The sequence below is a fragment of the Hippocampus bargibanti genome, linkage group LG22 (assembly GCF_051943395.1).
Source record: "Hippocampus bargibanti isolate YZ-2025 linkage group LG22, ASM5194339v1, whole genome shotgun sequence".
NCBI classification, from domain to species: Eukaryota; Metazoa; Chordata; class Actinopteri; order Syngnathiformes; family Syngnathidae; genus Hippocampus; species Hippocampus bargibanti.
The window spans coordinates 1,034,509-1,055,739 of record NC_142755.1 but is presented as its reverse complement, the minus strand read 5'-3'; the positions used below and the strand labels follow the sequence as shown (position 1 = coordinate 1,055,739).

The 21,231-nt window shown below is 42.7% G+C and overlaps 2 protein-coding genes across 4 annotated transcripts; both read left to right on the top strand.

Annotated features, from left to right (window-relative positions):
* The first annotated feature begins 503 nt into the window (after positions 1–503).
* Positions 504–9,720, top strand: nap1l1 (nucleosome assembly protein 1-like 1). 3 transcript variants are annotated; one of them, XM_088988643.1, is made up of 16 exons: positions 504–625; positions 2,631–2,669; positions 3,272–3,360; positions 3,733–3,835; positions 4,109–4,250; positions 4,447–4,539; positions 4,709–4,837; positions 4,934–5,005; positions 5,737–5,876; positions 5,950–6,095; positions 6,185–6,204; positions 6,284–6,406; positions 6,532–6,564; positions 6,661–6,711; positions 7,726–7,767; positions 8,769–9,720. In XM_088988643.1, exons 2-15 carry the CDS (start codon positions 2,653–2,655, stop codon positions 7,729–7,731), a joined length of 1,164 nt encoding a protein of 387 aa, XP_088844769.1. In that variant the 5' UTR covers positions 504–625; positions 2,631–2,652; the 3' UTR covers positions 7,732–7,767; positions 8,769–9,720. The 3 variants fall into 3 exon arrangements, with proteins under 3 accessions (XP_088844769.1, XP_088844768.1, XP_088844767.1); XM_088988642.1 differs by lacking the exon at positions 7,726–7,767 and having other exon boundaries at positions 505–625; positions 4,447–4,527; XM_088988641.1 differs by lacking the exon at positions 7,726–7,767 and having other exon boundaries at positions 505–625.
* Positions 9,721–10,573: 853 nt separating this feature from the next.
* phlda1 (pleckstrin homology-like domain, family A, member 1) lies at positions 10,574–15,667 on the top strand. Its single transcript, XM_088988658.1, has 2 exons — positions 10,574–11,255; positions 12,243–15,667. The coding sequence occupies exon 1, from the start codon at positions 10,716–10,718 to the stop codon at positions 11,220–11,222; it is 507 nt and encodes a 168-aa protein (XP_088844784.1). The 5' UTR covers positions 10,574–10,715; the 3' UTR covers positions 11,223–11,255; positions 12,243–15,667.
* The last annotated feature ends 5,564 nt before the right edge of the window (positions 15,668–21,231 follow it).

Genomic DNA, 21,231 nt, shown 5'->3' with positions numbered 1-21,231 from the left:
GCCAGATAGATAGCTAATAGCTAGCTAGATAGCAAATATATAGCAAATATATACAGTAAAGTCTCGTTATATCGATATCGGATATATCGATAGTCCCGGTTATATCGATACTATTTCTATGCACGCACGGAGAAAATTACATGCAAACAGGGTCGGATATATCGATAGTCCCGGTTATATCGATATTTTTTCGGACTCCCTTGAATATCGATATAACGAGACTTTACTGTATATAGCTATCTCTAGCTAGCTAGCTATATGTCTCTCATTAGTCTGTCGTTCATCTGTCGTATTATCCTGTCAGTATTTCTGTTTCTATATTTCTTTAGTATTTTTTATACATCTTGTATTTTATTTAAAAAAAATATATATATACCTGAATTCAATAAATAAAAATGACATTTTGGGTGGGTCCGATTGACTGTCGCCCCGCCCACTCGTCGCGTTACCATGTCGACTGCCGGTGTACGTGATGACGTCAGATGTATATGAGCGCAGGCGGCGGGCTCTCGCTCCTCTTTTACCGCCATCCGAGCGGAGTCATTTTCCTCTCGTCTGCTCTCGGAGCGATTCACTGCGCAGCGCCCGTCTTCCCAACCACTCGCCGCCGGCCACGCAGCTTACGGTAAGCGGCCATGCCCGCGTAAGGTCCGACCAGCGTCGCCTTATTTTAAAGTCGTCCTTTTTCGAGTATACATTGAGCTACAATGGACATTTAAAGCACCGTCAGTGGCGGGGAAGGCGGCTAATGCTAACGGCGGCAGCCATTGAGCCCCGACCGTCTGCTCCGCGACATGTTCACATTCGATTAACTGTCACGCTGCCACACTCGATAACTAAGATCGATAGAATAATTTGAACCGAATCGCGTCATGTCGTTATATTCCGGCGTTTATAACATTTTGGAGTCGACCTTATTTTTTTTGGAGGGGGTGGTGGCGTCGACCAACTAACGCGACGACTCAGCGCCCAAAATGCTTTCGATCATGACGTCGAAAGTATGTCACGACCAAAAATGAACGACAGCGTTCTCGATGCTTTGTTTGCATTGCGTCCCACAATACCGCTAAGCTAACATGCTAAACGAACCCGACGATGGGGCAAAAAAAAAGCAAGGCCGGTGGCTAAAGTTAGCACCCGCTTGGATCAACGCCGTTTTGTTGCGTGACAACGCCCGCTTGTTGTTGTGATTCCAAAATCGACTTGTGGTTGTGTTTCAATATGGAGACCGATGCGATAGATGTCTGCTTTAACGCGTTCGCTTTGTTTGCACCCCCCCCCCCCCCCCAACAATCCAAAGTCAGCCAAGGTTTGCTTCACTTGAGCAACACGTGGTCGGTGGCAGGATCACTCAAAAGCCTTTGGGACCTGTCCATTTTTTGGGGGGGCATCCAAGTTAGCATCATTTATGATCGTTTAGTTCTATTAGCTTTAGAAGAAAAAATAGGATGCTAAAAAATGCAACAAACTACAATACAATAAAAATAAAAAGCAATCCCATCGCCTCAATCCATCCTTTTTGGATCATGTTACCTGACAAAGCAAAAACAAGCTTTTTTTAGCTAGCAGTTGCTAGCCAGTAACAACTGCTAGCTAGTAGTTCCATTTTAGGTATCTGATTTCAAATGAAAATACAATACATATTGACATTGGGCAATTAGAACACTGCATTGATTGATAAATGTTTGAATTTGTCACTTTGGCAGCCATATTAGAAGAGAAAAGCTAAAGAAATTGAAATGTTCTATTAAATAGCAGGTGCTCCTTAATTGTTTTTAGTGTTGTAATCGTAGCTCCAAAATAGATTACTTGAGGCAAACACCATCTTTTAACATGCTCTTTAAATACAATAATACATTTAGGATTTTTTTTTTCCTTAAATACAAATGTAAAAATAATTATTTTGTGGGGGTAGGGTCATGACCCCACTGCAGAAAGATGCAAATAATTATAGTAATTAACTCCCAGCTCTTGTCCAGTGTTCAAATATTCACTTGTATACACCTCTGGAGCATTTTCCCCCCTCATTTATTGCCCCCTTCGTTTGGAAATGCCCCACTAATCACATTTTGTGCAACATTACCGTTATTAGAAAAGGGCGCGCTCAACTAACGACTAAAAGCTTTTGAAAGCACTTTAGCGTCGATAACATGGCGGGCTAGCATCGCCCGGCTAGGTAAAGCCGACTGCATCCTTTCTGCAGTTTTCTCGACGGCGCCGCAGGACCGGATTATGTTTCAACAGATCCGCCGCTTTGGAATTGAGTTTGCGCCTTGGTTAGCGGGTGTTGAAATGCCGCTTTTTTTTTTTGTCGGGATTGAACTGATTTCAATTGAACAAAACCGGCGAGTCTTCAGTCTTTCTCAGGTTGAGTTGGACGTGGACTGTTTAGGCAGAGTGTTGTTTTTTTTTTATTCAAAAAACAATCGTGTTCTGAATTGGTGTCAATAGAAGCCACATGCCGATGAATTTTGGTGGTACACGTTGACACAGGTGACATATTTAAATGAGCTTCCCCTCAATAGACTCGGGAATGACAATGATGGGATGTCATGAATAATTCAAGTCATCACCCCCGTTTGTCATTTCAAGCTCATTGTTTTCACTTTGTCTTTCTTTTTTTTTTCCAGCATCGCTTGAAACTCCGCTGAGATGGCAGACGTTGACAAGTGAGCATGAACGTCGAGGTCAAACATTTTGGGCTGCATGTCAGACAATGACAAAAACCCTGGCACTGGAGTGGACACATTTTGGGGAATTGAGCAGATAGGGGACAACCATCAGCTATGCATCTTCAGTTGGCCTCATTTGTCCTCAAGACATCTTGAAAATCTATTAGCTAGCTATCTTGTCATCTAGCTGGATACTGGATCTATTAGTTACATAACTAGCCAGTTATTAGCTAGGTATTAGCGATCTATACTCTAGATATTAGCTATCTATTCGCTAGCCGTTAGCTATGTAATCGCTAGCCGTTAGCTATGTATTCGCTAGCTAGCTGTCTATAAAAAACATATCCTGTGACTGTAAAGTGACCTTGAGAGTTTTGAAAGGCGCTTAGAAATGAAATGGATTATTATTATTATAAAAAAAGTGGCCGACGCCATGTTGAATAAGTTATCCTGTCCGTCATTTTGTCATGTTTCAGTCATCGTCAAAACAACATGGCGTCTCTGACCAGTGTAAAATGGTGCTCTTGATTGGCTCAGTGTGTTATTTGCTTTGCATATTTCCCCTCTTTGACTGACCTTTCCCTCTTCCCCCCCCTCAGCAAAGACCAAGCTGAGATGGACCCGGCCGATATGGAAGACGTGGAGGAAGTGGAAGAGGAGGAGGCGGTTGAAAATTCCAAAAGCAAAGGTAGCTAGCGTAGCTTTTGCCATTTTTGGTGGAGATTATTTCTTTTTTGTGCCTCATAAAAATCTGTTATGTCCCAAATGGTTACAAACAAACACGAAGAGTTGTTGTTTTGTGCTCTTTGAGAGCCTGCTTCCAATTCAATTTGGTGTTACCGTGCCAACGGCCCAGGCACTCGCTCCCCCTGATTGAAACCACATTGAAAACAAACTCTAGCGTTGCTCTTTTCGAGCCGTTACACAATCGTGAAGCCTCCGATTATACATATTTCCACAACGTGCTTTAAATCCATGTCAAAATGTGGCTCGGTTTCAACGGATTTGAATTCGCCTCCGTCCGGCTGTTCGCTTCCTGATACCGTTTGTGCGTCCGCAGCTCGTCAGCTGACGGAGCAGCTGATGCAGAATCCGCAGATCCTGGCGGCGCTGCAGGAGGGCCTCGACGGCCTCAATGGTTCGCCGTCAGGTTACATTGAAAGGTAAGGGGCTTTCCAAATTTGTTAGCGATTGCGGAAACGGATGACTGTTGGCTCGTCTTTTGCCAGCGTCCGATGTTCTCTGGATTCCTTGTGCCGCGATAGTGCGGGCGGGCGTATTCATTTACCTCGTCGCAGAGAAACTCGAGTGCGGGCGGCGACAAGCGCTGATTTTGAGAAACGGGAGTCTGAAGTCGCGCGAGGTCGTTTTAGGTCGCGGTGCTGACTCACTTTGGAAGAATTTATCGAGCGTTGCGTGCGCCATGTTGTCGTCAGTCTACCCAAGGTTGTGAAGCGGCGCATCAACGCCCTGAAGAACCTGCAGGTGAAATGCGCCCACATCGAGGCCAAGTTCTACGAGGAGGTCCACGAGCTGGAGCGAAAGTACGCCGCCCTCTACCAGCCGCTCTTTGACAAAGTACGTCACTCGTACAAACTTTGATTTTGAACCGGCGCAAACTCCAAAATGGCCGCCGAGGACTTGATTTCATTTCAAATTAAAGGCACTTTGTTTAATTGCCCCATTCATCGTTTGACTTAAAATCAAACATCATTTGTCATCCGTCCCAAAATGGCGGCGAGTGGCCAACTGACAGAAAAATGTTCTCTCGCAGAGGAGCGACATCGTCAAAGCGGCGTACGAGCCCACCGATGAGGAATGCGAGTGGAAAGCTGACGAGGAGGAAGAGCTGACAGTAAGTAAGCAGGTACAAGTGACGTCTCTGCTCGCATGTCTTCCTCCATTTTGTTTATTTTGTTATTATGCCTGGCTGGATTCCTCCATTTTGTTTCATCTTCACTGCTAAATTTGTCTCTTAACGGCGAAATGCGTGGGATTGAGGGCCCTCCACGAGTAAATCTCTCCCCTCGCTATAGGAGGAGATGAAAGAAAAGGCGAAGCTCGAAGAGGAGAAGAAAGACGAGGAGAAAGAAGATCCCAAAGGCATCCCGGAATTCTGGTTGACGGTGTTCAAAAATGTCGATTTGCTAAGCGACATGTTGCAGGTAAACACCGATGGAGCTGCTTTGCATCCCTCTGCTGGCTGACGTCTGCTACTGCGCCCGGTCATAAATCACTTCTGGTCATGTCTTTCTTTTTAGGAACACGACGAGCCGATTCTCAAACATTTACAAGATATCAAAGTGAAATTCTCTGACCCGGGACAACCCATGGTGAGGAATTCAAAATGGAGATTTTTTTTTTTTTATATCACCAAAATATGCCTAACAAGCTGGAAAATGGCAGTCAACTTTTTTCCCCGCCCCCAGTCTTCGGTTAAAGCCTCACGTGATTGGTCAAGATCCGTGGTAGAGGAGGGATGAGGGACAGGTTACAGAAACATGTTAATAGATAGGCACACGAGAGAGAGAGAGTGAGAAAATGGATAGAAAACACCGTGAAATTGGGACTCGAATCGATAGTTCAAAGGCAGAGTGTAGACTGCAAGGTTAAAATATCCCATCAATCAGGCTCCACAAATAACCCCACACAAGCCATCTGTACAATTTGAAGCCAAAAGACGGTCTGTCTGCTTGCATCTGTTGCAATATCACAATTTCCAAGATGTACAACCCAGAGTTCCTTTATGCAAAAAGCTACCATTCCATCAAGCCATTAACGACCATCACAAAGGTCAATAAAATGACTTTATTCCCAAGTACAGTTTATTTATTTAATTACAACACCATAGGACATTTTATACATAAAATAATGGTATATTTTGTGTAGTTTTAAGGCTTATTGAGTAGAAAATTATGTTTTATGGGGACCTGGGAACGGATTATTCTCATTTTAATGGTTTCCTATGGGAAATGCATGTTTGGAATACACACTTTCTGGGAACCAATTAAATTTGTATCACTGTATGTAATCTTTTTTTTTTTTTTTTTGATCTTCCTCGCAGAGCTTTGGCTTAGAATTCCACTTTGAGCCCAACGACTTCTTCACAAACACCATGTTGACGAAAACCTACAAAATGAGGTCGGAGCCCGACGAGAGCGACCCGTTCTCCTTCGACGGACCCGAGATCATCTCGTGCGCAGGGTGAGTCCATTTGCATGGCCCCCGGACCGCTTCATCCCCGGCTCGCTTCATCCCGAAATTGTGTTTCCGCCAGCTCCACGATCGAATGGACAAAGGGCAAGAACGTCACGTTGAAAACCATCAAGAAGAAACAGAAGCACAAGGGCCGCGGCACCGTTAGGACCATCACCAAAACCGTCCCCAACGACTCCTTTTTCAATTTCTTTACGCCGCCGGAGGGTACGTTGATCATCACCTCTTTTTTTCCCAGTGTCTTTTGTTTAGATTTATGTATGGTGCTTTTGTCTCACAACGCCCCCCCCCTACAGTTCCGGAAAATGGCGAATTGGTAAGTGCTTTCCCATCCCCGACACCCAAAAAACCAAAACAAATGTTCGTCCGACGAATCCCGTTGGATGACTGTCCAGGATGAGGACTCCGAAGCGATCCTGGCAGCCGATTTTGAGATTGGCCACTTCATCCGCGAGCGCATCGTTCCCCGGGCCGTCTTGTACTTCACGGGGGAGGCCATCGAGGATGACGACGATGACGTAAGTGCTTCTTCAAATGTCATTTATTGTAGTTTTTTTTTTTTTTTTTTAAGTTTATCGAGATCTCGAATTGCAAAAAAAAAAAGTGTCATGGTAGTAAGACACTTTGGTGTGTGTTTTTGCAGTACGATGAAGAAGGCGAGGAGGCTGATGATGAGGTGAGGCTCCAAAATGGCCGCCGTCGAGGCCCTTGACTAGCCCCAAAATGGCCGCCGTTGTTGACATCGGCACATGCTTCCGTTTGCATCTTTTAGGAAGGCGAGGAAGAAGCCGACGAGGAAAATGACCCCGATTACGACCCCAAGGTGAGGTTACGCCCCTCGAACCCCATGGATTGAAAAGACGGAGAATGCATCTCATTGCTTCAGCTTGGATTTGCTTTGGCGGCTTAATTTGGCTCCATTTTGTTTTTCGTTGTGTTTACAAGAGGAGCAAGTGGCGCTCGCTCCCTTTTAGAGGTTGGGGGTCTGTCGCGTCAATAAAGATGGCCACAAATAAGCAGCATGAAGCAAAGGGAGAGCTCCTTAGTTTTATTTTAACTCATCCGCTGCCAGACGATGTGCAAAAAAATGTCCACTCCAGTCCAGTGCCAGGGTTCTTGTCATTGTCACTCAAATTCCAGCACCCACAGAATATTGAGTTTTGGATTACATAATACATTTAATTTTTAAGCACCTTTAAAAACTCTCAAGGTCACTTTACAGTTACAGGATCAGTTTTTCTGTGGGTGAGCAGCGGCAACCACATGCGCCGATGTTCACTCAACCCGGAAGTAACTCAAATAGATAGAAAGCTAGCTAATATATAGCTGATAGCTAGCGAGATGGATAGCTAATACCTAGGTAGGTAGATAGTTAATTCCTAAGTGATTTGGGTTTGGAGTTATCTGAGCTTGAAATGGGCGCGCATGTACACAATGTTATTATATAGCTGCAGCTGGAACAAAGCGCTAACAGGGACAAAAGGCAAAAACTGGCCCCTCGTGGAAGGGGGAAAAGACGATGCCGGAGGTCTGATCACTGCTTTATCGTAAAAAATTCTTTAATGGCAGCGAATGAGTTTTAAAAAAAGTGCATTTTGCAGTTCCTTGAAAAACAATGCAACTCTTATTTTGAAAACAAATATTTGTCGAGAAGCCCTTTTTGCACATTCACTACTTGTTTGTTTTCATGACCAACGAGCATGCCGCTCCTCATACCCCTTTTGTGCTTTATTATTATTTTATTTTTGCATTTTTCCTTTTTCCACATTGTCTTCATCACTGATCATTTTTTGGGCCTCCTTTTGTCAGCTCCTCTTTAAAAATGTTTCCTCACTAGGTTTAAGTGGTGACAGTAGCAAAAATAACCCTGTCCCGCCCGGTAGGTACCGCTTATCAACTGTCATCTTACATCCTCCCCTTTCCGCATCTTTTCATTTGTCTTCCTCCTCGCTAACTCATTGGGTTGGACTTTTTGTTTGCTAACTTTAACCCATCGTGTGCGCTGTATTTCGATTGTATATGTTGAAGCGAGTTGTTTTGTTCATGTTCCACTCGTGTATTTGTATTTTTTGTGTTAGCTTTGCCAGATTTTGTTGCTTCGTTTGGCTGCGTGGGTTGGGAAAATCATCAATCCATTTCATACTTAAGTTTAGCGCTGCCTTCCTCATTGATTGCTGCCACGTGTGTGAAACCAGAGACAAAAATAACAAACTCGGCCAAAAACTGCTTTTCTGCAAGGTTAAAAAGTCACTGAGCAGCCGCCATCACCTCTGGAAGGACGCCTCGTATCCCTCCTCCCATGACGATGAAATTTTAATTCACGCTTTGCATCATCCTCCGTTTCGACTGGAGCCTAAAATAAAAGTACCTGTCCGTTTTTGACATGAATGGCAAATGTTCAAAAAAATGCCATTATTTGGTGAAATTATTTTTTGACAAAGTCATTCCATAGCCTTCTTGAATACAAAAAAGTGGTGACAATCCTATGGGATCAATCTGCAATGAAAAACCTTTTTTCGGTGTTCCTCTGGGATCAATCCCCATCCCACACAAAGTGCCAAAATTCAAGTTCAGCCAAAGTTGTGTTTAAATCGCACTATTAATCTGTTGCTGTTAAGGTGGAATATTGTATAACAACTATATTTCATTTCGTTAAATTTAACAATTAAAAAAGTGTTTAATGGCCAGAATAAATAAAATAAAATTAAGAGACATAATCCCATTGAACAGCGACCACCCATCATCAATGTTTTTCAGGGGAAAACTAAAGCTTCATTTTAGGCTTCTTTCTCCTTCAGTTTGGATTGTTTGAAGTATTTTTTGCAGTACTTTGCGAACTTTCTCAATATCTTGTTTTTTTTGGGGGGGGTTCTTTTGCAGAAGGACACGGCCTCCCCGGCTGAGTGCAAGCCTCAGTGAAGTTTGGCCTCGCCGCCTCCGGGATCCAAGTGCACTGTTAACAGCTTGATTCAAAAACACAAAACACACGGGACAAAAAAAACGTACATATATAAATATATATTATAAAAACAAAAAAAGAACAAGTAACTTTACCGCCTTACAATGTTTTTGTATTTTTCTTGGTAGACAATTTGAAGGTTTCATGGTTTTCGTTACAAAAAAAAAACCTTAATAAAAACACGGTCGTAATACTTTTGGGCCATGTGGCTCGTTTACTAGACCCATTTTTTTTCTGTACTATAGAAAGAAAAAAAATACAAGTTTAAAAAAAAGGCATGATCTTCACTACTAAACTAGTTCTTGTGAAGTCTTTTTTTGTGGTATTTGCTCTTAGGAAGCAGTTGTGATTGACACCGGATCAAACTCATTCCACCCGCCCCATTTCCGCCCTTTATCTCTTTTTCCTCGGTGGATCTTTCTACTCAGTTTCTTGTCACCAAAACATTCCAGTAAACATGATTTGGGGGTACGTTGGTGTAACACTCAAAGATTTGAACAAAAACCAGGCAGGGTATGACACAAACTACCACAAGGGTTCCGCCATTTTGCGCGTCATCTTGATTGACACCTTGTAGCATATTAGCTTTCCTCCTGTAATCTCTCATTACTGACGACAAAACTGTTTCACTGTGAATAAAAATGAGGGAATTTGTGACAACCCCCACTCACCCTCTTTCCATGCCACCTTTTTTTGGGTGTTACCGCTATTCGGCCGTGTTCAAAATGAGAAGGGGAACTATTTTGGGTGCTGAAATTGCTTTTTTTTGCCAGGATGGCAATTGCTATCTCTGCGAATCGCTTTACGGCACCAAAAAAAAGTTGTACTCAATTTGTGTATGTGTATGTTGATGAATAAATCGGTTACACATGATTTGTCGCCATTTGACCCGTGTGGGTGATTATTATTTTTTTGCGTTTGTCAACCTAATGTGCAACATCTCCATGTGGTCAGCAGGTGGCGCTCTTTTCTTTTTATTCAGCTTCAACGGATTTAATGGGTGGAAAAAATGCAGTTATAGTTCAGATAGAAATAAACGTTCAGGCACATTTTGTGTCAGTGGAAATGTTCTATTTATAATACATAAAGACATGTTTTTGTAATGTAAACATGGAATAAAAAGATAAAATGTTATATTGAAAAGAACTACAAAATCGGCTGTGCATCTTCAACGCCCCACTTGTTTTATTACGTGAATTTATTATATAACTACTTCGCGGAATTTCGTCTTTTGCGGGTGGTCCTGTTCCCCATTAACCGCAAAAAAAGAGGGATTACTGTATCGTGAAGACTGAAGGACGCCATTACAAATGTGTTAATTACGTAAATTACGTCTTTCCTTTCAGCAATGTAAAGTGTCTATTGTATGGAATTTAAAAAATAGCTACGTCATTTGTAGGTAAGTCAAATACAAAGTGACATTAAAAAAATGTTATTTTTCTAAGTGTTTGTAGTTGTATTCATTGTTGAATGACGTAACCTTAATTAAATGTGTTAGTTAGATTTTTCGTAATCTTAAATCATTCGCAGTATTTATGTAAAGAAGTGAATTGGTAAATCAGTTGTAGTGAAGAAAACTACCAAATTTAAAATATATATTAAAGTGATTAACCGTCGTGTAATTGTGGCTGTTTGATTTTTTTTATTTTTTTTTTTTACAGTGGGTTGGGTCTCCTGTGGGCGGCTCCCATCTTGGCCCCGCCCGTCTGAGACAACCAGTGGCGCACATCCAACCAACGTCCACTTCCACCACCGAACCGAAGCTCAGCAGCTGCCCGTCCCGTATGCCTTCGCCCTCTCCTGGGTAGACCTCCGCGCCCCTCCCGGGGAAGGAATACTACAAAAAAGTGGACCTTCTCGGACTCAACATGTTGGAAAACGGTAGAAAGGTGTTCAAGGAAGGCCTGTTGGAGAAAAGGAGCGACGGCCTGCTGCAGCTGTGGAAGAAGAAGCTGTGCGTCCTGACCGAAGACGGCGTGTTACTGCTGCCGCCCAAGCAACACGACCATCACCCGCCGCCGCAGCAGCAGCAAGCGCCTCAAACCCACCACAACCACCACCACCACCACCAGCGCGGGGAAGACGCCGGTAAAGTCAAGGAGCTCCACTTCGCCAACATGAAAACCGTCGACTGCGTGGAACGAAAGGCCAAGTACGTCTACTTCACGGTGGTCATGTCCGAAGGCAAAGAAATCGACTTCAGGTGCCCGCAAGACGAAGGTTGGAACGCCGAGATCACCTTACAGATGGTACAGTATAAGAATCGACAAGCCATCCTGGCCGTCAAGTCCACCCGCCAGAAACAGCAGCTGCTCGTCGTCCACGTGGCCGGACACAACCACAAGACGCTGCGGAGCTCGCCCAACGTGGCGTGACTTGCCCCGGCCGACGTTCGAGCGCCCTTTGCGGTAAGAGGAAGCAGAGTAACCCGGTGTGTGCTTATGGTAGTGGTCGGGACAACCCGGGGGATTCCCCATGTCTCTTGGATCGATTGATTGGGTCTTGTGGGTTTCCCTGCTTGTCGACCACGCAAAACAAACAATGCTTATGAATGAAATGTATTATTATTTCTGTCACCAATACAATCTATTGTTCTGGCTATTAGTAGCTATTGTTGTTTACCTCATTCACTGCCATGTGCAAAAATATGTTCGCTACAATAATAATAATAATGATAATAATAATAATAATACACGCCATTCAAAACTCAAGGTCACTTTACAGTCACAGGATATCTTTTTGTTAGGGTGAGCAGTGGCAGCCACACGCGCCACGTTCACTCAACCCGGGAGTAACTCGGAAAGAAAGCTAGCTACCTAATAGATAGCAAATAGATAGCTTGCTAGTCCTTCACTCAACCTGGAAGTCACTCAGATAGAAAGCTTGACAGCTAATAGATAGCTAAGTAACTCTGATAGAAAGCTAGCATTATGGAATTTCACAAATTTGCTTTGCTTTCGAGGGCCGAATAAAATGATGTGGCGGGCCACATTTGGCCCTCGGTCCTTCACTTTGACACCATTGCTTTTATTTTGTAATATTTCAAGGCGGTGTTAATGTTGACTGTGGGTTTCATGTGACAGTGGCTTAAAATATCACATCCAGGTAAGCGTTTCCAAAATTGTGTATACCTTTGTAGATTTATGATGAACACTTAGGTCTACTAGTCTATTGTTTTTATATGTTAGTGTCTCAGAGATTATATATATATTTTCCAGGTGGTTTTTGTATTTAACTATCCGTATTTACACATACTAATTACTTTAAATATGATTCCCCCCACTCCGTATTTAATTGCTACTAAATCAGGAATTTAGTCCCATTTTATGGCTATAAACAAAGTGACTTTTATTTTGAAATTTCAGCAACGTGTATATAATCGACTGTGTTCACAGGTTAATTGGACGCTGGATGTTGTATATCGACTCCCACCCGTGCGGCATCACCCGCCACGTAATTCTCCAGGACAGGATCCATGTTTCCACAGAACCCTTTTGACCTTTTGACCCCCACTTCCTGCTGACACACTGACTTCCTCCACGAAAGACTCATGGACTAACGAAAAAGCATGTGAGAAAACAAAGTGCGTCGAACCGTGCGGTTATTTATTACACGTATGTACATATATATATATTTTTTTTTTCTATGACGATGTTTAATGGCAAATCCATTTATTGGAAAGAAGCCTTTATTTGTACTGTTGTTGTCTTACGAACACGTCAGAATCATCAAACCAAAGATTCATTTCCGGACGCCATTTTGTTTGTGATAACAAACAGGATAATTAGCCACGGTAGAATGTAAACAAGTCTTAAATCTGTTTGTGTATTATGTCAACGCTACATATTTGGTCAAAAAAAAAACGAGACAGAATCTCAGTAGTGGAGTTATTTGATAGAAAGAGCCGCCATTTTAAGCCAGCTTAGAGTCAGCTAGACATCTAATAGCTAGCTAGCTAACGGATAGCAAATAAATCCCAAACAGCCAGTGGGTAGTTCAGAACAACTTCCAAACGCTTTCCATGTGACATGAGGCCTTTTTTTGAGTTATTTCGGGACGCGTGTTGTCATCGGCAGGCATTTCAAATGGCCTTTCCTTGACAAGGTGGCTACGTGTTGACAACCAAGTGGCTCATGTTGATGGCGCGAGCTCGTTTCCGGAGCGTCCGCATGCCTCCATGTTGTTGTCATCTCCCTCACATTAGTTCTGCCCTTTTATCTCGCTTTTCCTTGCCGTCTGTTTTCTTTGAAATCTTTTTTCATACCACTTAATGATACATTCCATTAAAAAAATATCTATAAAGATGTAACTATGCTAACGTTTCATGTTTCCAAAGTGGTTGAAACGGGTCTGCACGCTCTCTGCTTTCCTGTTTTGCAGCCCACCTCATTTCCGAATCTAAAAGTAGCGTCGGTTTCGGGTTTCCCCGCCAGTTGCTGCCGCCGGGATGAAACGACAGCGAGCTAATTCGATGAAAGGCGCCGCGTGGTAACGCCATCTTTTGTGACGTGACGTGACGTGAAGGCTTGGTGGCGACCGGCTGAGCTAAGATTGTCACTTCCAATAGCGACGCCTGACTTGAATTGTCGCCCTATTCAGGGTTTGGCTTCCAGTGCTTTTTCTTGTTGTTTGCGTTGCACAACAAACTCCATGTTGGCAACCAACAAAAAAAGCAAACATACTTTTTGGGGATGCTTTGCTCTCTCGGGCACTGGTTGTCTTTAATATTAATACATTTCATTTATAAGCGCCTTTCAAAACGCTCAAGGTCACTTTTCAGTTACAGGATAAGTCTCTCTGTGGGTCAGCAGCGGTAGCACACTCAACCCAGCGTTCACTCAACCCGGAAGTAAATAGAAAGCTAGCTAGCCAGCTAGTAGATAGCTAATTTGATAGCCAACAGATAGCTCGCTAGATAGTTAGCCACCTAGATAGCTATATAGCTAACAGCTAGCTAGCTAATACACTGATTGTCACTATTGAATACAAAGATAGAAAGCTAGCTAGCCAGCTAGTAGATAGCTAATAGCTCGCCACTTGATAACTATATAACTAAAAGATAGCTTTCTAGTTAGCTAATACACTGAATGTCAAGAATTAAATAATAACAATAATAATAAATATACAGATAGCTTGCTAGCCAGCCAGCTAGATTGCTAGCTAGCCCTCATTCATTGCCATGTGGTGGTCATAACTCCACTTTTGTCGTGGAGCCTTTCAAGCGTCAGCTGTTGTTGACAGATTTGCGCATCTCGGCATATACGTTGACCGCCGACGTATTTCTTACTACGGCCAAGTCTTTGTGATTTGAGCCGACGGGGTAAGAAGAGCCATCATGGATGTCATTTAGGATTACTTCTCAAAGATGCTTCCGGAACACGCTATCTATACACATACACACATGATTTCAATGCTTTTATGTGCACACGCTCCCTCTAGTGATATGTGAAAGTATTACCGAATTAATGTTTCAGATTAATAATAATATTTACAATTTTGATAAAAATTGATTTATAAGCGCCTTTCAAAACTCTCAAGGTCGCTTTACAGTCACAGGATAAAGTTTTTCTGTGGGTGAGCAGCAGCAGCCACACGCGCCAGCGTTCACTCAACCCGGAATAACTCAAATAGATAGAAAGCTAGCTAATATGTAGCTAATAGCTAGCTAGCCAGATATATAGCTAATAGCTAGCTATATAGCTAATATATAGACAGCTAATAGATAGCAGTCGTGTTATCAGGTCAGTTAATACCTATACTTCTATTTAAAAATAGCTAGCTAACTAGCTATTCAGGTCACATTAAATACCTATACTGTATTTCTATTTGAAAATATCAATCTAGCTAGCTAACTAGTTATGTTTGTCTCCTGTTCGTCAGTCATTTGTATGTCGTTTGTTTAGCTATCTATTTAGCGAGTTATCTATTTGTGTCTGTTGGTAGCGCGCTAATAGATAGCTTTTTTTTGTAGCAAGAGTCAAAATTTATCGATTATTTTACACTGGTTTTAATTTATTTTGAAATATCACGAACGGTACACTTGAACGCAATTCATCTGTTATATATGGTATTAGAAAACATTTTTTTTCCCTCACACATCAAATATGTAATTTGTCGACAAGACAGATTTCGTGGTGTTATCGTGATCGATGTGCAGGTGGTTTCAACTGCAAACACGGAAACCCGCAAACATATTCGCACCTGCGGCCTCCTCCTTCGCACGCCCGCAGGTGACACAATGTCTGCCTATGATAACGACAATCTGGCATAGCCAAAACATCCCCAACCCACCTGTTTTTTCTTCCCTCAAGGTCGTAACTGTCATCGCCATTTGGCGGTCATCCATTTTTGTGTGTGAAATGTTCAACTTCCTCTTTTCAACAGTGGCATTATCTTCTCTCGGGAGCGAAACAACAGTCCATGTAAACATGGAGGGCTGGATGCTTTGTGTGTAAAACAGCTGGACTTTTATTACTATTTTTTCTCCATTTTACCGTAATTTATGAAAGTGTGTTCAAATATTTCCATGCTTTGAGAGTTCTGCAAACTGTTTGGGTGATAAAAATGTTAAAATTAAGTTTCTAAATCGTTTTTAATGCCAGTGTTATGGTTTGAAGTACAGCTCCAGCTGGGAATTTGTTGACCCCGGAAATATCGTGCGGGAAACCCGGAAGTGCTGGTGAGTGCCATTTTACGTCAGATTATTTAAAAACGTAAACGCTATACATACTTTTTATTTTTCTGTATTAATGTCGACAAAAAAGTAAATGTACTTTTTAAAAAGCAATTTATAATTAAATAAGTAGAATTAATAATGAAATGGAAAACGTCTTATTGCAACCCAGGTGGGTGGAGAAGCAGCTGAGAGCCCCAAATTGATTGGCTGACACGTTATGTGGGCGGGCCCACGCAGGTGCCTTCAATAACATTGAATCCGAACACTCAAACCAACACGAGGAAAACATGTCATTGAGTACGACAAGACACGACGTTACAGAATCAAATGTACTAAAATAAACAAATACTCACACTGACTGCGAAAAGAGTAAGTTTTATCTTTGTTTTCATCGTGTTTTTGCCTTCCAAAGCAAAACAATCCGAACTAGTAGCATATTAGCTAGCGTCAACAATCGCCAAAAACGATTAGCGTTAGCAACTTGCTAGCGGACAAAGTGTATATTTAACGTGTCATTTTCAACATATATCTTTGGGGAAGGGGAAAAAAGAAATAAGTTACCGTTTATGTTTTATCGCTACACTCATAAATTAAACCCCACCGGAAAATGTCATGTCAATGTACAAATCGCCTCATATTGTGCATTGGCTAGCATCGTGTGTAAACATCCTAGCATCGTGTGAAAATATGCATTTTTCACATTATTAAGCCACCGGAGATTTGAACAATTGCTAACTTCAAAATAATATATGTTCTCCTTTATTGTTGCATTTCCCATTCCCTGGGCTTGTTTACATCAATATGCAGATCATACAATTGCATGCATTGTTATTTATTGCATTGCGGCAACACACTTGACATTATTCTGATCCTTTTCCTCCTATGACAACTGATCTTTATTGTTTTTTCCCCCATTAGGTGGAGCATTTTGCATTTCCCAGAGATGCCCACTTAACTTTCCAGGAGCGCTTGGCCAACACCGAGTCAGCATTCTTACTGCAGCGTGGGTAAGCTCATGACTTTGTATACCAGATGAATGAGAAATGTCATCCATATAATAGTACTTAAATACGTAAATGTACATACGACGGATATAAAATCTACACAACATTGTTCCATTGTTAGATTTGTGTCATAAAGAGACCAAGACTGTGCAGACTTGACTGGGAAAGCGAGCGCAGATGTGTTGTGCGGAACATGAAGTGGAGTTATCCCCTTTGGAGTAGAGAAAGGAGACGGTAAGCGAAAACAACACTCCCCCCCAGGGCCCCATAATAAAAAAAAAGCTTCCACTTTTTCACGCATCCTGTAACCCGATAACATGGTTAGCTGTCCACTCCACTAGCCGCTGTCCCTCAAAGGGGTTTTCCCGGTGGGTTGCACTGCTGTAGGTCCGGATGATGCGCATCAAAATTCAACGTAAAATGTTTCAATAACAGACCATCATCACATTGGCAAACTGTTTTCCTACGTGCGAGTTTTTTTGTTAGCAGGATAAGGGCCCCGCGTGCTTCATTAGGCTTTTTCCATAACCCGCGGTTCCTATGGCAACCGTTGGGTCAGTCATGAGTCTGGGGTTGGAGTGAATATTGTCCACCAAGACAGAGAATTCGGATGAGATAATTCGGAGGCTCTTGCCGTGAAATTGAACAACCTCATTGGGTGTTAAGTGGAATGCGCTAACGCTAATGGCTATGATGCTATACTTTGGAGCAATGTAGCTAGCGAAACAAACAAGGGAACATGTTTCTAGTATCAGCATATAGCATATAGTCTTTTTATTTTCCTGAGTACGTTTATAAATAGCTCGTTTTAGATTTAACCCTTTCGGGGACAGCGGTTACCGATAGCGAATATCGAACCATGTTTGTGAGTTACATGGTGCGTGAAAACATTTTTAAATAAAGTTAGGGTGTGTTTTGATCTCTATATTTTTTGAAACGTGCACAATACTGCGAGGCAAGAATACTTTTTTTACGCATAAGCAAACATCTGTCGACCTCAACGCGTTAAATCCTTGAAACATGCCGACGGCGGCATTCTGGGAACAGCTGTAATGAATGCGGGAGGGCCAGCGAACTCAATCTGGAATTCAAATGAATGACACGCTCGTCGTTTCCACGCATCAGCGGCGATATTATGAGCTAAGGGGAAGTTAGCGGAGGGGATAATGTGTCAGTGTAGGAAACGGTAAGGCGTGAAAAACTAAAGTGTGTCATTTTTATGAATTTTGTCATCAAAATTTCTGCAAATGTCATTTGGCTCCAACTTTGGATAAATAACATTGGTGATGTCTTTCATAATTATGCTATATTGCTATGATGAGTAGGATGCATGATAATAATAATAATAATTTTCATTTATAAGCACCTTTCAAAACTCTCAAGGACATCTACAGCTCGTCATTGTAATCCTGTTAAAAAAATCTGCAAATAAAGCCCCTAAATCAAAATGAACAGGCCCTCGGGAGTGACCCCTGAGGATTACCATTGATTTCATAAAAGTTTCCACTCCAGTGCCAGGGTTTTTGTCATTGTCCCTCGAATACCCGCAGAATATTGACTTTTAATACTATACATGAACATTCAATGCAGTTAATTTTTTTGTCTTTCTTGTTTCATTAGATAAAAAAAATAGTTAATTCCTAAATTACACAAGTCTGGAGTTATATGAGCTTGAAATGAGGGTGGATGTCGAAAATAAAATGTGATACAAATATTGGTTTATATAGCGCTTTAACAACAGCTGAATCTGGAACAAACTGCTAACATTGAAAAGAAGCAAATGCTGCCCCCTTGTGGAAAAAAACATTGCCAGAAGTCTGGCCAACGATTTATCAGCACCCTAGCAAGAAAACAAAACGCAAACAACTTGGGGAATGGCGTTCAATGTCATATTTTTCATTCACAAATACATTTGTGAATGGCAGTGAATGAGTTGATATGCCGGTGTACTCAGGAAGGATCTTTGTGGAACACCGTGAACCTTGATTGTGTGATAAACATCCATATTTGATAGCGAGGCAAAAAAATCCCCTCTGAATGAAAAAAAAAGTCTAATAACTTCTTATTTCCACAATTGATGCATTTTCAACCATCAATTGCACCTCCCCCCATGCAGGAAGCCTCGTTACACCAAACAGGAAGTGAAGGCAAATTGGCTCTTGGCCCGTGTTGTCCACGTTGGAATGAGATCAGAGAAAAGCGACACGTGCTCGCAACAGAAATAACGAGGAAAGGAAGCACGAGGCCACTAGGAGCCATTTCCTCTCTTGCTGAGTGGGCTAATTGGAAAGTAAAGTGGTTAATCTGCCACCGGGGCTCTGTTTGCACCCTCTATAAACACTCCGTGTGCATGTGTGGAAGCAAACGTTTGGTATTTCGACTGCAGCTGTCGCTATCAATCAACAGCAAGCAGCCATTTGCATTGACCGACTGAGCCTCAAGTGTCTGACAAGCACAAAAAGAGGGTGTGGGGGGGGGGTGTAAGAAGGTAGCGGAAATAGCCCCAAGGCATTAAAACACTTTTTTTATTGATTACTTTTCTCCACAGATGCAGTTTTGATAGCATCTAGATAAGAGTTAGCATCCCCGAGGTGATTGCTGGCCACCAGACAGCGGAGATCTGTCGAGTAGCCTATTGAGCGATCCATCACGGAGTTACCGTTATCTTCCCAGCGTTCAGCTGAGGTCTCACCGCGATCAATATTTCACCGCCGTCTGTCCCGTGACTGCGCGGCGCCGATAGATGAGCCTTATTGTCCGACGCTTATCCCGACAAACGATCAGTCGGTATTGATTAAAACTCAGCGGGCAGTTCATTAGGTGGCCACGGAGCCTTTAAATGGGAACATCCATGTCAAGCATCCTCGGCTCTGTTTTGGTCCGCAAACAGCTTTCAAAGAGTTAATTCCTAAGTTATATGCGTCTGGAGTTATCTGAGCTTGAAATGGGGGCGCCTGTACAAAATCCAATCCGTACATATTGGTTTGTATAGCGCTTTAACAACAGCTGAAACGGTAACAAAGCACTAACAAAAGGCCAAAAGGCAAATGCCGCCCTCTGGTGGAAGAGGCAAAAAATTGCCAGAGGTCTGACCAGCGCTTGATCGGCACCCCCTTGGCAAGAAAAAGCCAAACCCGAACAAATTGAAGAATGGTGCTCCATGTCACATTTTTCTTCAATTCCCGAATTAATTCAGGAATGCGTGGGGGGCACGGTAGGACGAAGCCACCCACCACCCCGCCCCGATGGGGTGTCGTCATCCGAAGCGTGACGGCCCGCAGTTGCTTTATCGCCCTCATTAATTTCTTATCAGACACACGGCGGCAATAAATCCCCCGCTTGTCCCCCCAAGCCCCCCCCGAAAGCCCCCCATTACTCCTCTCCACCTTGCAGCTGAATTACAAGCAAGGCATTAACTTCAAGAGGATGTGCTTTCACACTTTACTAGCGTAGCAAATTCTTCACGTTGACGCTACTTCGCCGTTTCGGATTGAACGTCATTTGTCTGGCTTTTCGCAAAGGAGAGACGGTCCGGGGGGGGGTCCGGGTCACCGGTGGCTGTGGCGGAAGGTCGGTTGTGATGTGTTAAGTTCCCTAGCATGCTTGTGCTGTTAATTAGCGCTGTTTAGCAACATGTTGAAGGATAGCGGCTACGACAGTGAGCGGCTTGTCGTGGTATCGGGTTATATAATAATCATAATAATAATCCATTTAATTTATGAGTGCCTTCCAAAACTCTCAAGGTCACTTTACAGTTACATGATGTGTTTTTCTGTGGGTGAGCAGCGGCAGCCACACGCGCCAGCGTTCACTCAACACAGAATAACTCAAGAAGCTAGCTAATAGATAGCTAGCCAACTAAGAAAGCCAGCTAGTCAGCTAATAGATAGCTAGATAGCTAATAAATAGCTAGCCAGCTGAGAAAGCGAGCTAGCCAGCTAATAGATAGCCAGATATCCAATAGATAGCTAGTTAGATCGATAGCTAATATGTTTCCTGATTTATAGGTTGCGCAAAAGGGCTAAACGGCTTTTGCGTGTGAGGCAGGGGTGTGAAATTTTGTAACAAAAATAAATAAAACAAAACAATCATTTAACCACCGCTATGTACATGGCGGACAAAAAAATGGATGGCGAATCAGAAATCAAGAATAACGGCTTGATCAAATATTGTCGTGATGGATTAAATCGGACTATTTCAAATGTATAAAAAGTTTCATGAAAGTTAATTTGGTCTCATGGACCACATAAAATGATGTGGCGGGCCAGATCTGGCCCCCGGGCCTCGACTTTGACACCAGTGGCGCAGGGTGTCAAGCTAATATAAAAACCATGGAAGTGGGGTCAAACGGAATGTGGATTTTTGTGGTTAACAATGGACGTGAACGAGTTAAGCTTTGTGTCTAAAATTCATTCATTCATTCATGCATTCAATTTACTGTCACGGTTTTGGTGGCTAAAACGCTAGCGTCTTTTGTGTATTTTTAGTTGTCGTACATTTTTAGTCCAGGCTGTTTGCGCCATAATGTACACTGTCCACCCCCCCTCCCCTTCCCTCCCCACCCTTCTATGAAATTAAAGTCGACAATATTATAACGCCGTTCTCCTCAAACAACGCCTTTGTGCGTACTCGCTAACACGCCAAACTGGGTCAATGTTGTCAAGTGGACATTCGCCCTTAGCCCAAAAAACGCTGCGAATTGCG

Excerpts from the sequence above, each read along its gene's own strand:
- nap1l1 (XM_088988641.1), top strand. Across the intron at positions 5,006-5,736 it reads CTGACCCGGGACAACCCATG|AGCTTTGGCTTAGAATTCCA; the intron begins GTGAGGAATTCA and ends TCTTCCTCGCAG. Across the intron at positions 6,205-6,283 it reads TTCCGGAAAATGGCGAATTG|GATGAGGACTCCGAAGCGAT; the intron begins GTAAGTGCTTTC and ends ATGACTGTCCAG.
- phlda1 (XM_088988658.1), top strand. The coding sequence starts at position 10,716 with ATGTTGGAAAACGGTAGAAAGGTGTTCAAGGAAGGCCTGTTGGAGAAA.